The following is an 18767-nucleotide window of genomic DNA, read 5'->3' as shown; positions in this document are numbered from 1 at the left end:
GGAGTTTATTTCTGCTACTTATGTCAGTGATGCCATTACCTTTGAAAATGGATTAATTCAAATGAGTTTCGGATTGGCTGTATGTAATGAAGCTGTCAAATTCCTCAACCAGGCAAAATTAGCCTCAGAAAATTCTCTTCATAGTTTTACCAGGCTTTAAATTTCTTAAAACATGTAATTTCGAATGCTTTCTTTAGGAATTTATTTCTACCAGGAAATATTCTCCTGTTATAATTTGACTAAAACTCTGTTGTTTATCACCTTAGCTTGGTTTTGTTGTCTAAACTTATGCTTCCTTTCCCTAAACCTGCCCTCTTCCCCCAGCTCAACTCTGTAGGATATGTAAAGGTTGTTAGCTCTATTGAATCTAGCTTTTTAAAGCAAATTACATTTTCTAAGTCTATTCTTACAAATGAAAGTAGTTCAGTGGAAGTCTCAATATCCCAAATAGGTTTTTAGTATTCTTTCTTCTCTTCTAATTAGTCTGTATTTTTCTGCCTCCAAAGTAGACCAACTTTTTTAATGTCCCATTTTCAGTGTACAACAGTGTAAACTGCCATTCAGAAAAGGTCAGTAGTTTAGAGTTAACACCACGTAGGAAAATAGGATTACAAGTACCTGTGTTGATTGTTGTTTCCTTAGGTTCCTTTTCAATCATTAATGAGAAGAGATTCTCTCTCTTTGAGTAATTTTAATTTGGTGTATTTAATCCAAAGGTATTTATTTCTGCCCTCAATAAAATCTCATTAATACATTTTCTCTGATAGCTTGTAATTATTTTTATTGTTTACTTATTGATATTTTTACTTTGTGACAATTTAGCTGTATTACGAAGTGTGTAGTAAATGTTTTACATTTTGAAGACTTCTAACTTTGTATTTTCACATCCATTACTATAGTTTATTATCACAGAAACCTTATGAGGTAGGGAGGAGACTATTTCCTACATTTTATAAACAGATACATAGAAAGTGATACATTACAGGTAACACTTGCAGAGATGGGAATAATTTCTTTTGATTAATCTATAATCATAAATTTTGTTTTATTCTATTTCATGATAATTTGGGACCATAGTGATTAACTTTAAGGTTTGGAACTTTTTCTTCACCTCTTATTTATCATACTTTTCTACATGTTAGGCAGTTGCTAATGTATTAGTCGCCAGTTTCTGTTTTGCAAAAGCTAGATATAATCGTTAATCTTTAAGGGCTCTAAGCCCTAGTACTTTGCAAATGCACAGGCTCTGCAGCTTAGTGTTTTCTAAACATTTCCTAGTAGAGGGATATGACCCAGATATTGTTTTAGAATGGTCAAGGATTTTTATATCAATGTTCTGATATGTTTTTAATAGACTCTTTAATAATTCTTTAAAGAGATTTTTGTAGACTTAGCAGGGGAAAATCCCATTTGTATCTGGCAGGTCTGTCAAGAATTTCTGGTGTAATTAAAGTAGGATTTTCTTTTGGATAAAGTTAATTTTAAAGTGTCTATTTCCCAATGCTTTACAGAACTCAGAATAAAGTTAAACTTCTTCCTTCAAAATATTTCTTAACTTTTCAAATCCAAAATTCTCCAGATATATTTTCTTATCCTGATTTATTCTGATATGGAGATTAATTGTATTAAAAATGCTTCTCAATTATATTCATATAAATTGTAGAAAATTTTACGGTTTATGTTAATCTCTTTTAAATTCAGCACTGTAAAGATTAATAATGGAAATATTACCTCTGTAGTGTGTCTACTTTAACCTATTGCTGTCAATGAGGGTAAGATATTAAAACCAAACCAAAGTTAGTACCATGGACAGATTAACAATCATAGTTCTCAACTCATTAAAACAACTCTTGCTGTTTAAAATCTTTCATCAAAGGAAAAATCCACCGTTTGCTCCACTGAATATAGTCTGCAGATTTGGGAGCATGTTAATAGCCATATATATATATTTTAATGCCTATGCTATTACCATCCTTGGTCTGGAAAGTAAGTTTTCTTATGGTAGTTTACATTTTTATTACATACACTCCTGTTAGTAGTGTCAACCAAACTGTAAAATTTAGAACCCCCTATTGCCCACTTCTCCCCCAGCATCTTTGAAGACAATGGATTTTTAAGACAAAGAAATTATACGATCATCTTTAAAGAAGCGGAGATTTATATAGAGTCTGTAAAATTTCATGGTCTCTAGAGGCTTTCATTCAATAGTCAAATGGATTGATCGTGACAAAATAATTGCCTGATTAAGATGAAAAGTATTTTTTCACTTTCTGAGGTTTTTCTACACAAATACTGCTAGTTTTTCTGGAGCCTGTTTAGTGCTAGAAGACTGTGACCGATTTATCCCTTTTCTTCTTGCTTCTTCTCTTATCATCCAGATCCTGGCATTGAGCTTTGGCAGGCTGGACTGTATTATTTAGGCATCATAGCCTGCTGAGATTGTTGGTCTTGACTCTGGGCCTAAAGCCATTATGGCCCATTATCCTTTCTTACTTTTCAAGGTTAATACTAATATATATTATAGTGGTGAAGAGCACAATGTAAGTGATTAGTGAATCACACTCACTTTGATACTTAAATTTCACCTTAGCATAAGTTATATTCTTAAGCAAGTTGATTAACTTTTCCAGTTCCTTAAGACATTGCTTGGTCATGTTATACCTTAGAGGAGTTTGCTATGTATTTCTGTGACTAATGAGCAGATGAGTGTTCTTTTCTATTTATCTTATGTAACTGTTTTATATAAAGACGTTATCTCTGAAAAACTTTGAAGCTAGTGACTTATTTTTCATAGTGCTTAGGGCTGGAAAGATTGTGTTTTGATAAGAATGAAAAACTATGACCATGTGCATGTTTTATTACATGATTAATTTTTATTCTGATTAGAATATTGAACTGGGGATACATATCATGGTTTACAGATGAAACTGCTGTATGATGGTATCCTTTTGGTGTCTGAATAATCTACTTTACAACTCCTATTATGAAGTATATAATGCATATTTTATATACATTTTTCCATCTTAGCAAGGTTGCAGTGTAAAGTCATGTATGTTGACAATTTATCATTTCCTTTATTTCAAATTAATCCAAGGGTTTTATAACTACTGATCTCAAAAAAATTGAGATATAAGTTTAAATAGTCTATACTATCATACATTCTCAGAACTGGAAGAGACTTTGGAGGTAATTATAGTGGACATTATGGCTGACTCCCAGACATTCATTCTACCTCTTTCCATTGTAAACAGCCAAGTGATAGAACAAAGTTGGCAAATTATGCTCTCTATGCAAATATGGCCACTGCCTGATTTTGTTAGGCATGTGAGCTAAGAATGATTATTATATTTTATATGACTGAAAAATAATAAAAAGAAAATCAATATTTTGCAACATGAAAATTATATGAAATTCAAATTTTAGTGTCCATAAAAAAGTTTTATTGAAACACAATTATGGTAATTTGTGTACGTGTTGTCTATGGCTACTTTCATGCTATAAAAATGGAGTTGAGTAGTTGTGACAGAGATTGTATGGCCTGCAAAGCCTAAAATATTTATTATCTGGCCCATTACAGAAAAGGTTTGTCTACCTCTGGTTTAGGGAAATGACTCCACAGTGAAGGGCAGTTCTTCATTAGTCTAAGCCAACTGGGGATCCCATCTTCTTTGTCAGTGATTGGCTCAGCATAGACAGGACTATGTCAGTTGAGCTTAGAATTGTTCCTGGGTAGGGGGAAAAGGACTTTTCTTTTAAGAAAAAGTCACAAAAAGGCAAAGAATCTCTGATATGAACAAAGATGTGTATCTCCTTGTTGCTGCTGGCAGCCACCTTATGACCATAAGGAAAATAGCCTGAGGTTAAAGCTCACACCTCCAGGAGGGGGAAGCTGACAAAATCACAGAGAAATGGAGTTAAATCCAACCTAACTTCGGTTTTTCTGTTATGTAAGCCAGTGAAATTTATTGTTTTAGATAGTTTGATTTGGGTTTTCTGTTATTGATAAATCCAACTTTGCCTCTGCTTGGTACACTATTATAAAATACAGATAAATGATTTAAAACCAGCAAAAAATTTAAACCATGAACCCATAACCTACTTAAAGGAAATTGCAAAGAAAATCTTGTACTGGGAAATATTTACTGAGGGCCTCAATATTCCGATCAGTGCATTAGGTGCCTTATGTCCTGACAACAATGCTGTTATGAGATAGCTATTACCTCTGTCTTAGAAATAAGGACACTGCGACTATTCAACTTTACAAGGCCACACAGCTGGAATGTGGGACAGTGATCCAAGTCTGTTTCCCCAGTCGTTTCCTTTTCACACTGAAGGAAAACATTATTTGGAAAGGAGGATTCTGCTAATTTTCAAATCTTCAGTGTACTCAGTGGGGCAGCGGGAGACAATGCATTGTAATCTGCTTTACATAAGGAGTTAGCACCTCAGAAAATCAAATAGAGTTAATATTTGATCATATGAAAGCAGATTAATTACACTGAGGTTTATTGAGGTGATTTTTGTATTACCAAGAACTCATCTACTCATTTTCTAGGCATTTCTGACACATATGGTAAATATCAATCTGCTTAGTTATAGCCTTCTGAAATCTCACCTTTTATTCTTTGTTTTATGGGTATAGAAGGTTTTCTAAAATATAAACACATTATCAAGGAAGGTTTGAGAGGACTGACTTTATATTAATGTGAAAGAATTATTTACTCTCCAAATGCAACCAGCTAGGTAGTTGCCTAAGCCTCCTTGCAACAGATTTTAACCGATGGACTTAAGGAAGAAACATGGAAATTATTCTCTACTAGAAAAAGGGAGGAAAACCATATTGAAATATATGTATGAGGCTTTTTAATTTTTTTTTTTTAATTTTTTTTTAACATCTTTATTGGGGTATAATTGCTTTACAATGGTGTCTTAGTTTCTGCTTTATAACAGAGTGAGTCAGTTATACATATATATATGTTCCCATATCTCTTCCCTCTTTGTCTCCCTCCCTCCCCCCCTCCCTATCCCCCCCCTCCAGACAGCCACAAAGAACCGAGCCGGTTTCCCTGTGCCATGCGGCTGCTTCCCACTGGCTATCTACCTTACGTTTGTTAGTATATATATGTCCATGTCTCTCTCTCGCCCTAACACACCTCACCCTTCCCCCTCCCCATATCCTCAAGTCTGTTCTCCAGTAGGTCTCTGTCTTTATTCCTGTTTTACCCCTAGGTTCTTCATAACATTTTTTTTTCTTAAATTCCATATATATGTGTTAGCATACGGTATTTGTCCTTCTCTTTCTGACTTACTTCACTCTGTATGACAGACTCTAGATCTATCCACCTCATTACAAATAGCTCAATTTCGTTTCTTTTTATGGCTGAGTAATATTCCATTGTATATATGTGCCACATCTTCTTTATCCATTCATCCGACGACGGGCACTTAGGTTGTTTCCATCTCCGGGCTATTGTAAATAGAGCTGCAATGAACATTTTGGTACATGACTCTTTCTGAATTCTGGTTTCCTCAGGGTATATACCTAGTAGTGGGATTGCTGGGTCATATGGTAGTTCTATTTGTAGTTTTTTAAGGAACCTCCATACTGTTCTCCATAGTGGCTGAACCAATTCACATTCCCACCAGCAGTGCAAGAGTGTTCCCTTTTCTCCACACCCTCTCCAGCATTTATTGTTTCTAGATTTTTTGATGATGGCCATTCTGACTGGTGTGAGATGATATCTCATTGTAGTTTTGATTTGCATTTCTCTAATGATTAATGATGTTGAGCATTCTTTCATGTGTTTGTTGGCAGTCTGTATATCTTCTTTGGAGAAATGTCTATTTAGGTCTTCTGCCCATTTTTGGATTGGGTTGTTTATTTTTTTGTTATTGAGCTGCATGAGCTGCCTGTAAATTTTAGAGATTAATCCTTTGTCAGTTGATTCATTTGCAAATATTTTCTCCCATTCTGAGGGCTGTCTTTTGGTCTTGTTTATGGTTTCCTTTGCTGTGCAAAAGCTTTGAAGTTTCATTAGGTCCCATTTGTTTATTTTTGTTTTTATCTCCATTACTCTAGGAGATGGGTCAAGAAGGATCTTGCTGTGATTTATGTCATAGAGTGTTCTGCCTATGTTTTCCTCTAAGAGTTTGATAGTTTCTGGCCTTACATTTAGGTCTTTAATCCATTTTGAGCTTATTTTTATGTATGGTGTTAGGGAGTGATCTAATCTCATACTTTTACATGTACCTGTCCAATTTTCCCAGCACCACTTATTGAAGAGGCTGTCCTTTCTCCACTGTATATTCCTGCCACCTTTATCAGAGATAAGGTGACCATATGTGCATGGGTTTATCTCTGGGCTTTCTATCCTATTCCATTGATCTATCTTTCTGTTTTTGAGGCTTTTAAGTTTTAAACATGCTAATCATATTTATATTACTCCTGATACTATTCCCTCTCGTCAGTGTGAATAATGGAGAACATAAAGCACTTTGTTCTCTATACAACTATTCCTGTTTGAAAAATAAAACTCCATAAGATCATTACATATTTAAAAATGAATGGTTTATTTTCCCAAATCTTTCTTGTGTAGCATTTCTACAAAGAAAGACAAACTTCTGTTTCTAAGACCATACTTAGAGATTTTTTTAAAGGAATCCATTCCTACTTTAAGAGGAATAATATTATCTAGGGTACGCATATTTCGACTCAGTGGTTCACTACTGGAACATTACAGGAAAGCTGTGCTCATTTTCTTTCTACCTTCACTCTTCAGATATGGTCCTTGATCAACAAGTGAGCTCAGGTCAGCTCAATGATGATGTACGCCACAGGGTCCATGAGGCACTGATGAAACAGCATCACCACCAGAATCAGAAAAAACTCACCAATAGGATTCCCATTGTTCGTTCCTTTGCTGATATTGGCAAGAAACAATCAGAACCAAATTCCATGGATAAAAATGGTAAATATTTCTTTATTGTACTCTTATCGTTTATTATAGCTGTCTGAAGTATCAAAGTCCTTTAAAATATGTCTTACTTGAAAATGATCTATTGAAATTCAGATTGTTGTGGTAGAATTGTTTCTTTTCATATTCATGTATTGTTTTATTATCAGGTATCAAATTGTAGAAATTTTATTAACAAAGATTTAAAGTTTCCTGAAAGGCTCATGAAAGAATGCAAGGGAAATTTTATCTAATAAGAAGTTATACACTCAAATGTAGCAAACATAAACTGAGTGTCAATTGCATCACAAATAAGGCTCTAGTCTTTGTCTCATAGCTTGAGAATGTAATGCAATGCTTTGACGTAAGGTCTTTTAGTTAAAATGAATAATGATCAACATTTAGTGATTGTGGAAAAAAAGATATTGGCTTCATGTTGCTCATGGTCAACAAATCCCTTTCTAGATTACAGCTGAAAAGAGCAGCTAGTGCATTACTTGTGTCTCTACTTATATTAAGCCTGATTTCTAGTTCATGGGCTTGTTGCTCTTTGCAGTACTACATCATCAATGTCCACGGAGCCTCCGCACCTACCATCCTGGCTCACCAACATAGATGAGCCATTATCATTTGATAGTAAACAACCATTGGTAGGAATTGATAGAAAACAACCATTGTTTTCTAGCAGTCATTCATGACTTACTTCTTGGCAATCATGAAGCAAAAACAGTGTTTCTAGTTGTTTTATCCTTTCTTCTGTATTTTGTTCTCTCTTTGCATCCATTTGACCCTTCATCTTTTACATTAAGGAAGTTGCTTAGAAATCTCTTATCATTCATCCTTTCCATTAGTCTTGTGAAGGAAAATGAAGTTATCACGAGGATGATATGAATTGGTTATACTTCCGCTAGCTATGAAAGTTCCCAGTTTTAAAAGATACAAATTAATGAAAAATAATTTCAAATGTTTTACTAGAAAGACTCCGATTTACACAAATAGACTAAGCATGTGTATTGACAGCATGGACTTTATGTAATTTCACTCCTATTTTCAAAAGCTTCAGAGATGCTTTATATACAAATGCATGAAAAAGGTTTTTTTCAGATTCTGCTTTATATGGGAATTTTTACCAGTTTTCATACTACTGAATCAAATATACACAAGTAGAATAAATACTTTAATAAATCAATAAAGATGGTTAGATGTGCTCTTGTCTCAGAACACAGAACTAGTTCTAAATAATTTTTAAAATACTCATTTGATTTTTTTAAAACCCTTCAATGACTAAATGTGTAAATCGTTGTTATATTGAAGACTGTAGTTGTGCATATATTAAGTTCAATAAAAGTGTTATGAGTGCTTTATGGTATATACCAACTTGTATTTGTAGATCCCACTGGATATTTTGAGGATTTATAACTTGCTTTGAATTACATCATATATTTAAAATATATTCATATTTTAGATCACAATTTGCTTTAAAATATGTTATATATGAAAATGATAAAATGAAGCTTTTATATTCTGAAACTTATTATAAATATAGTACTTTTATTATGCTTACAATACTAGCATTTATTTGATATGATGATATTAAGAAAACAGATAAAGATATTTATGAATTTTGACTATGGACTTATGTCTACGTGATTCTAAAGACCTTATTAAAATATTCTCATTAACTAAATCTCTATGAATGCAAGCACATTTTATAAAAATAAACTTCTGCCTTTATTTCATTACCTTTACTGGAAATCAGACCATAAAATATATGTCTATGAGAATGTTATGTGTTTATTCAAAGATGGAAGGAAATCTCAAATTTCACTGGGGATAACGTTTACTATCAAATGATTTTATTGCATTATGTTTTTGGAGGGAAGAGGGTACTGAATTCACTGGATGAATTATTTTTTGTAATGTCATGTAGACCTGGACACACTGCTTGTTACAGCTCTAAACTTTCATTAAACATAAGAAGAGGTGACAGAATTATAGCTTTAAATCGTAAAGTCCACATATAGATACAGAGTTTTTCTCTTTTTTTAAAAATATATTTATTTAATTTATTTTTGGCTGCACTGGGTCTTCGTTGCTGCGCACGGGCTTTCTCTAGTTGCCGTGAGTGGGGGCTACTCTTCCTTGCGGTGCATGTGCTTCTCATTGCGGTGGCTTCTCCTGTTGCAGAGCACGGGCTCTAGGCGCGCAGGCCTCAGTAGTCGTGGCATGAGGGCTCAGTAGTTGTGGCTTGCGGGCTCTAGAGCGCAGGCTCAGTAGTTGTGGTGCACGGGCTTAGCTGCTCCGCGGCATGTGGGATCTTCCCGGACCAGGGCTTGAACCCGTGTCCCCTGCATTGGCAGGCAGATTCTTAACCACTGTGCTACCAGGGAAGTCCCCAGAGTTTTTCTGAGAGCCTACTTTTTGTCTTATTCAGGCAATTGCTTAGTTTTTCTGAAAACTAGAACATGAGTAGTTCTGAAATGATTCTGTCACCATCTGTACAATCAGCCTTTATCTGAACACATACAGATCCTTTTGAGGCATACATTAAGGTAATAAAAACTTGGAAACATTTCTAATAAGATTCATGTATCCAATTAAGTATTGTTGTAGAAGTGTTTTCCTAAGCCTGGGCTTATAACACCTCCTTGTGACTCTGTTTTGCTTCCTCAAACACTTTGCATAATTATGTGTGTTAAGAATTCTGAAAATGTGAATAGACTTCACCAATTTAGAAATAAATCTCCTATCCAGAAGTGAAAAGAAGTGCGAAAGACCTTTATTACTAAGGTTCTCAATCTACTTATGAACTCTAACAACTGATAAACTCTAGATAAACAAACAAATCAAAATTCATAGCTGTAAATATAGATTTGACATTCTGCTTCAAAATATGCAGTAGAGATTTAATTTTTTTGTGCAGTAGTACAGAGAGACACAGAAGGATTTCAATACATCCAAAATGGTAAAAATAATATTCTCATTATTAAAAAAAAAAACTCTTCAGTAGAGTATATCAAGCAAAAACTGACCTGTTTTTAAAATTAAGATTATAGACTAGGAATTAAATAGAGTGAGTATCTTCTAGAGACTTGAAAACAGAAAACATTTTCCTTGCCAAGCATAGGGATGGAAATAAGCCCCCTCTTGTTTAATATACCTTTTACTTTAGAAATGAAACAATTGAAATTCCCTCAGAAAACAAACTGATGCTTATATACAGAACTCTAAAAGAGTCATATAGAATAAAGTTTCTACTTCCTTAGTTGACCTGTTCCTTGAACATGCTACCTTGGTAGTAGTCCCAAGGGTTAAACATTCAGATATTTCAATCTGAAGACCAAATGGGGTTCTTTCCCATTTTATAGATTAGATTTACAAGATAGTGATTTTCTTGCTTCTCTCCTCCATCTGCACTATTTTGCTCATTACATTTTTAGTGATTTGTGATAATTTGTCAATCACTCCTCCAAATACGCTAGCTTAACTATTTTGTATAATTTTTTTCTTGGTGTACTGCACATTCTCTTATGGGCTAAGATGCCAGATGCTATGGATTCACCAGGCATTTTTAATGCCACCATGGTGTGTTTAACGTTCACGTTCCATTAAGCATCAAAACTGTGAGAATTAAGTGTCTGATTCTGATGTTTCAATAAAAAGTGATAGCTACATTTGGCAAAGCAACAGCAAAAAAATAATAGAAAAATCATATCTTCTTTAACATTAGAACTCTGAAAAGGATGTTGTGGAAACTACTTAAATATAGCAAGAATATTTGAATAATTTCTTGAAACTAGAAGGACTTTCTAAAATAAAAATAAGACTTTTGTTTTTAATGATCTAGAAAGCAAGATATACCAGTATTTGTATTCATCATTTAGGTCATACATTCAATTGTATTTGAGCCTTTGGCTTACAAGTCTACTCTAAAATATTATTACATTTTTGATAACCTTTACATTAAAAAAAAAAAAACTTAAGATTCAGTTTCCTTAGGTGTAGGGTGTCTTCATTCCACTGTTTCCTTTACTAATAATTCTAACTCTATTTCTTTTCCTTCACATATCTTTTCTCTCACCTATTCTGAGTACTTTCCAGTTGTCCCTTTTATTTAGGACCTTAAAAGGAGTTACGGAGCAGAGGGTCTCTGACTTACTTTCAAAACTATAGGTTACTGGAGAACATTTAGATTTGGAAGGATGGGATGACTTGGCTCTTTAGGCCTGCATAGATTTTAGCCCTTAAAGTAATGTACACTTCTGTATTGTGAATGATTTTTATTTATGGCTTTTGAAAATCAGTTTTATGGCTTTATAATTGCGTCTTTTTACAAATGCGGTACTTTTTTATTTTCAGATGTACAATGTTTTATGTGTGTTTAGATATTTATATGCTGTCTTATTTTTTAAATACTGTGGTCTCATAAATATCAAGAGTTTAAAAAGTATTCCTTATAATGTTTTATCTTGAAGAAAAAAAAGCTCAAATAATAATTCTTAGAATTACTTGAAAGAAAACATTTAAAAACTCATGTAGATGATAGAATTAAACATTATATAATAAAGGTGTTTTCCATTGTTCCAAAAAAAAAATCAGGATGACGTTGTTGACACAGCTGGTGGGTCTGTTGAGAGACTGTATTGTTGCTACTGAGTTTTGGAATCTGAAGACTAAGTCTTAACAGCAAAAATATTTCTAGTATGATGTGTTTAAATTTGTTATTTCTTATCTTACATTAATTATTTTCAGGCATACCAGTTTTTCTCCAACTTTAATTGTGTGCATACTTTCATGTTTTTGAAGTATAGCTGACCTAATCAACATTTTCTAAATATTTAGCCTTTCTTTCTTCTTGTTTTCTATTCCCATGAATAAATGTATTGTTACACATGTATGTAACTTTGTCATTCATTTTTATATTTCTTTATTTTGCTCTGTCTTGTGTCTGTCTCTAACAGGCTCATCTCATCTCTGTACCTCCCTCATCTCCTACCCTTTGGGTACTCTAAATGCGTTGAAGGTTTCTGAGGTAGTGTAAACCAGCTTGGTCTCTAGGTTAATAGTAATGTACCTCCATGTCTTCATCCCAGTTTCCTTCTATTACACATGATTTTCAGTGGATTAAGCAGTAGCAAATACTGATATGCTTCAGTGGTATCTTATTCTCCTATTGATTTGAATTTGGCTAAATAGAAATTTAAAAGCTGCTGTTTTATAATACTTATATATGTAATTTATTTAAAGAGGAAGAAAACTATAAGTTTATGGTTGTCTTTCAATACTGAGATGCTTTAATGATACTGACACTACTTAAAGTAGAAAACAGTAATTCTGACACAGTCTCATGCTCTCTCCACAACGTTATGATGAGGGAAATGACTCTGCCAGTTTCACAATGGACTTGGTGAAAAATTTTTTGTGTAACAAACAGAAAAGCAGAGCTTCCATTTTCTAGTTGGAGGTTGCTTGAATTACTCTCAGTTTTCTCCTGTGCTTGCCCAAATCTTTTATGATTTGCCTTGGAAAAGTACATGGCCTATAATAACTTTTTATCTAATTTATATATGATCCCTACGTGGAGGTCCAGAGGAAAAATGAATTCATGACTCAAAGGAAAATTAACTCAAGCAGTTGCTGATATGAATACTATATAATATGCACTTTAATTGATAAGATGTATAATAAATATTGGAATTTTGGATTTAAGATGGTGAACTCTTTGAATTTAAAAGGTTGGAAAAATTAAAATATATGGTAAATATATAAGGATGATGTTAGGTTTCTCAAATGTTTACATTCAAATAGTCATGAACATGTCTCAATTAATAATAATAGTGTCCAATTTTCATTAGTTTTTGAATAATTTACCCTGAATATAATAAAGTTTTAAGTTAATAAATGTCTCTTTTTGGATAATCATATTAATTTCTCAAAGTTGTTTAGATATTAACAGATGTGATTAAAAATTGCAATGACATTTACTTATAGAATATATTAGTACGGACAGTGATGAGTGGGCACAGTGAAGGTAATATAAAGAAATAGGCAAAAATATGAATGTTCAAAAGCATTGTGGCATATTGATTAGAAAAATTATCATAAAAAATAGCATTCATAAAACTTCCACACGTATATGGGAATTCTAAATCCTAACTTTATACTATTTTGTCTTGGAGGGGGGAAAATCCTAGCAAATTCTTTGTTATCCTTTTAGGACACATATTCACTTTCTGGCTGAATGCAAAGTCCTGTACCTGAAAATTGTCTTCTATGAACTAGTGTTGTTTTAGATATCAATGAGAAAATGAGAGATGCCCTTTCAAAACCTAAATTTACTGATTCTTCTTATGTAATAGTATTTGAGTTAATGAAAGTCATTTTGAAATCTAAGCCCATCACCTTCTTCTGAAATGCAGTGATAACTGGACTGAACTAAAGAAATCAGTGTTTAGACAGAAAAAGATTATAGTTGATAACAGAATTATAAAAATTATTTAATTTATGAAATTTCCAGTAGTTAGACTATAATTCATGCACAGGCTTTAGATGGATAGGTAGGTAGGTAGGTAGGTAGATGGAGCAAATAAAATTTTAAGCTTTGTTTAAAGGCTTCAAGTTATTCAAAATAACCCAAACCAAACCTCTCAGTTTAATTTTTAAATAATAATACCTATGCATTTTTCAGGTTTTCAGTTACTGCCTTGAAAGTATACACATTTAATATGTGTTGTTTCATTTTAACAAATTAACATACACATTGAGAAATAAGATTTGGAGTACTTTTTAAACTTTGATGAGATTAAATGTACTTAACTACTAATATTTACTAATATTTAACTATTATCTCTGAAATATAAGAGATATCAAACTTGTGGTTTATATTCCTATGTCACAGGCTGGTAGTTTTTACGCTTTTTTCCTGCATTAGCATACATTCCATGCACATACCTAGAATCTAGAAGTAGCAGGGAGATTTCTGTCATCTCGTATATCTCCTGCTGGTTAAATACTCTCCACTAGGTCATTATCCATATCACTTAAAATAGTCATAGAAAATATTTTTCTAATCCCTTCCTGATTATCAACTTTATGAGGTAATATTTTGTAAAATTTTCAGAACAAGAATAGCATTGAACAATAAATCTCAAATATATTAATACTTACAAGAGGAAATACAAGTGCCAATATTTTAAACATATCTCATGAGCTGAAGGTAATTTATGAAATATTCAGCTTTTAAAGTATATATGTGAAAACATAGGCTATCCAATTTCTTCAAATCTTAAGTTACAGCATATTTTCTATCCAATGAAATCTCTTCAAAGTTGATGAGTTTGTACTGGGTTGACTATTTTTGTATATTTGCTGATTGAGTTAAATAATTGTTCTTCCATGTAGTTTTATATCACACGAAATAAGTTATTATAAGAAAGCAGATATATGTTTATTTAATTTAGCCATGCCTTGAATTTCACTGTTCAATTTTACAGAACATTCAGTAAATTTAGGTTTAAATATATCTAATGTTCTAACTCATGAAAATATGGAGAAATGATGTGAAACTGGTGATTGAAGACATCTGTTAGTAGCACAAATGCATTATGTAAAAGGTTTTTTTAAAACTACAGTTATTATTTTGGGAATGATATTAAATGGCTGCTAATGAACAGTTCACAGTCATAGCTGCACGCTGCAGTTAGAAATGGGAGAATGAAAATAACTGGTGCAGCTTAAGTCTGTCACTTCTCTAAAGTTAATATATCTTTTTGGAATTCACTGTAATCAGAATTTGTGTTGCAATTATACTCCAATAAAGATGTTAAAAAATTATAACTTTTATGTACTTATAAAATTATACTTTATATTGATAGATGTGTCACTTTAGAAATTGTTTAGGATTGCATTACTCTCAGATTATTATGTTCTAAATCTATGTCATTTATAGAACTGCTGTATCATGTAGGGTCAATGATCAATTCTACTGAACTGAATTCCCTCTCATAGTCTAGGGTAAGACACCTCCCCTATAGGTCACAAAAGAGCAGAATATCCTAAAACAAAAAAAAAATTTGTGTACATGGTTTAAGGTGAATTTGCTTTTAAAATCATTTGAAAAATCTTCACCAAATGTATTACTTTACTTTGTTTAGTGAAAGCAATAAAATATTTAAATTTTAGAAGAATCTTAAGCCCATTATTCTCTGGCAATATAACAATTTTAAACCATAAAAAAATTGTACCTATTAATAAATGACCCCTGCCTGAGAGGCTTAATAGTTCAAATAGCCAAGTTATAGTAATATTTGAAAGTAAATTATCAGTGTTTTAAGTCACACTTAAATTCTAGTTAACAAAGAATAAGTGGATTTCAAGAGAATTTAAAGAATTTAAAGAAGAGGTATTTGTATATACACTAGCAGTTTAGAGAAATTCAGTAATTGGAGAAGATGAAACTAAAGGTAAACTTGGAATAAAGTTGGGATTTAGGCAGGTAGAGGGAAGAGCTAGGCAGAGAGAAGAGAAAATATTCCCATCTAAGACAGATGAGAATAAGAGCAGTATTTTTGAGTCACTGAGTTACGGTTATAAAATATGGTCAAGGCTTCAAAGCTGGTTTGTCATTACTTGTATCACAATAAAAGTAACAAGTGAGGTTGGAGAGAGGTTAGGGAAAAGAGAGATACATGTGAAATTAAGCAAGCATCGTTAACTTTTATAATTTAATTGCTAAATATGGACAGATTTCATATAAGCTGTGATTGAAAAGACTGTTTCATATTTAGTGAATAATGGAATGTAATTACCCTTGGTTAGCTGTTGTCACATTCTCAGCTGTACTGTCCACTTAACTAATATCATAATCTTTCTTATAATGGGGAAAAGACTACAAAATAATTAAGTTGCTGGTTAGTGTCAATGGAAAACACATACAATTCAAATTTATTGATCTCTTGTCATGCAGACCAATATCAGTATGCTTACACAATTGAATAGTGAGAAGCATAATATCATATTCACAGTATTCATAGTATGTGAGGTAAAGGTATTTCTATCTGAATCTCTCATATAGAAATCTCTAAAAGTTGTTGTCAAAGAATTTTTTCTCTTTGGTTTGTTTTTTTCAGATGCAGTAGAAGCTATAAATATGCTATGTACTTTTCACATAAATATTCGCCTTTTAAAAAAACAACATTACATTTGGGCTTCCCTGGTGGCGCAGTGGTTGAGAGTCCGCCTGCCGATGCAGGGGACACGGGTTCGTGCCCCAGTCCGGGAAGATCCCACATGCCGTGGAGCGGCTGGGCCCGTGAGCCATGGCCGCTGAGCCTGCGCGTCCGGAGCCTGTGCTCCACAACAGGAGAGGCCACAACAGTGAGAAGCCTGCGTACCGCAAAAAACAACAACAACAAAAAACATTACATTTAAAATTCTTCAGTCTGAGCTTAAATCATAAGAGATGTCTATCTTGTCATATATACACATCTGCATATACATATACATATATATCCCAATAGTTCTGGATAAAATTTAGAAATCACTGATGTTTCAAAACCATGATTAGATTAAAATCTTTTTGTAGATGTTCTTTCTTCATAAAGAATAACTATTTAGTTATAGAGTCTTAATCTGAGAATTAGTTTACATTTTCTTGACTGAATTCTCCCGTTTCTATCTGTAACTGATAAATAAGAATATTTGTATTTATATATATCTATTTATATTGACCCTTCATGCTTACTTCATTAAGAAACCTATGTTGGTTTAGTTTAATTCATATTTCACTCAATATGTCTAGAATTATGTAAGTAATTGTTTGTATTCTGTAATAACAATCTCTTTCAGCAGGTCAGGTTGTTTCTCCTCAGTCGGCTCCAGCCTGTGTTGAGAGTAAGAATGATGTGAGCAGGGAAAACAGCACTGTTGACTTTAGCAAGGTAAGCTTTTCTCCCTCTCATTTAAGGAAGCCTCTGAGTTATTACTAGAAACTATCAACCATTTTAAGAGGTGTTGACACAATTTTTTTTGCATGCACATTTGTTTTGTTTCTTATCCAAAGCTTGATATTGTTAACAGATAATGTTAGCATTTAAGTTCACATGTAATGTTCTGCCTATTCACAAAACCAAACGTGTAAGTTTTATGCATAGTCTTCAGGTTTCAGCCACTTGGTGTGATGCATCTCTTCCAGTAAAAAGGATAACTGGACTTCACAGAGAATTTAACAGAAATTTATTGTTTAAAACTTTTGCTAGTTTTTTTTTTTTTCAAAATAATTTTTCCTCTATTTGTGGAAAAGCAAATCATGTAACTTAAGGCTTCACTGTCGTGATTCAGAGAAAGGCATTAGTGTTAAGAAACACTAGAACATAGTAAGACTGAGCAGAGTTTTAAATAAAAACATAATAAAGACTGTTGAGAGATCCATCTAATTGGAGACAATTCAGATGAAATCATTTATTCTAAGAAAATAATGCATGTGAAAATAATGTGCTTTTCTCAGCAAATTCCTGACATCCTATATGTGCTATTGCAGGCAGTGGCAAGCTAACAGTTAATCAGGAAAGAAGAGTTTTAATATTCACCAAAAATAAAGAGAGTCAACACCTTTCTTTATCTGAGTGGCTGAAACAGTAATCACTCCGAGTAATTTGTTTTTCACAAGGTCCTTAGCACTCCCAAGGATTGTAACAGTGGGAGGAGGTGGGAATGGGAGGCAGTGTGTAGGAAGTTGCCTGCATCAAGCTTCTGAAAAGATTAATAGCGATCAGCTCCTTGCTGCTGTTTCAGAATCCCTCTGCCAGTGCCAAAATGGTCTAGGTCCAGTACTGTGCATGCTCTCCCTCTGGTGCCTGGTGGAGTCTCTGTGGGAGCATGGTGTACCAGCTTAAGTCTGTTAATTATGCGTGCAGGGGCTGGGAGGCCAACAAAAGGGGCATGCTAGTCCATGTGGGATGAAACAAAGGCATGAAAAAGGACCTCAACACCAGCAAGAGAGAGAGGTGAGGGCACACTCGGGCTCTGTTTCTACAGTGGTTCAAAGCTCATCTCACCTTATGGAGGCATGTGATTCAAATATTAAGCCAGTTCAAATGTATTCCATTTCCTCTCCAAAAAATATCTTTTTAAAGCATTACATCTTCATTCATCTGCAAGTTGGAATAAAATTGTCGCAAACTGCCATACATTTAATTTCTGATGTTCTTCATTTGAAATAGGATCTTAAAAGCAAGGACATAAGAAGTTTCTTACTTATTTGTGCAGGCATTAACAGTATAACAAGAGCACAGTGAACATTCTCAAAAACAGTGATAATAAATCCCATCCTTTCAAATCAAATAATTAGCTTTTACCTTTTTTTAAAGGATATAACCCTTTGACACTGAATTTTATATCTCTATATCATTTTGCTTTTAGTTGTCTGACCTAGTTTTGCAGCCTTCAAAAACGCTTCAGTACATTTGAAAGAAAATGAATATAGCCAATTGGAGACAGTGGTCTTATTTTCAGGGCTCCTAGAACAATTTGAACTATAGAAGAGTGAAAAATAGATTTTCTTTTCTTTAATCCTTTTCTTATTGCATTTCAAATCACTGGACTGCTCCAGTTTTTAATGAGAAAGTTAAATTTCCACAGCCCTCAGTGCCAACCATCTATATTTCTTAGTCTCTTGTCCGTAGCATGGCACATTGCAAAGAACATGCTTTTGAGAAGGAGCATGGGATCCTAACTCTAGCATTTGTAAGCTATCTAATCTTGGAGGAGTTCTCTGACTCCATCTTTCTCATTTGTAAAATAAGAATAATATCTACT

General features: G+C 33.3%; 1 protein-coding gene across 1 annotated transcript in view; it reads left to right on the top strand.

Annotated features, from left to right (window-relative positions):
• The window catches only part of SLC4A10 (solute carrier family 4 member 10), a 223931-nt gene that overhangs the window by 91868 nt on the left and 113296 nt on the right, over positions 1-18767 (top strand). Inside the window, exons 6-7 of the mRNA XM_007464496.1 lie at positions 6780-6968; positions 16800-16891. Of these exons, the coding sequence (XP_007464558.1) occupies positions 6780-6968; positions 16800-16891 (281 nt within the window). The remainder of the gene's footprint in view (positions 1-6779; positions 6969-16799; positions 16892-18767) is intronic.

The sequence above is a fragment of the Lipotes vexillifer genome, unplaced genomic scaffold, assembly GCF_000442215.2.
Source record: "Lipotes vexillifer unplaced genomic scaffold, Lipotes_vexillifer_v1.1 scaffold68, whole genome shotgun sequence".
NCBI classification, from domain to species: domain Eukaryota; kingdom Metazoa; phylum Chordata; class Mammalia; order Artiodactyla; family Lipotidae; genus Lipotes; species Lipotes vexillifer.
Note: the sequence above shows the minus strand (reverse complement) of the source record. Positions and strands in the feature narration are given on the sequence as shown.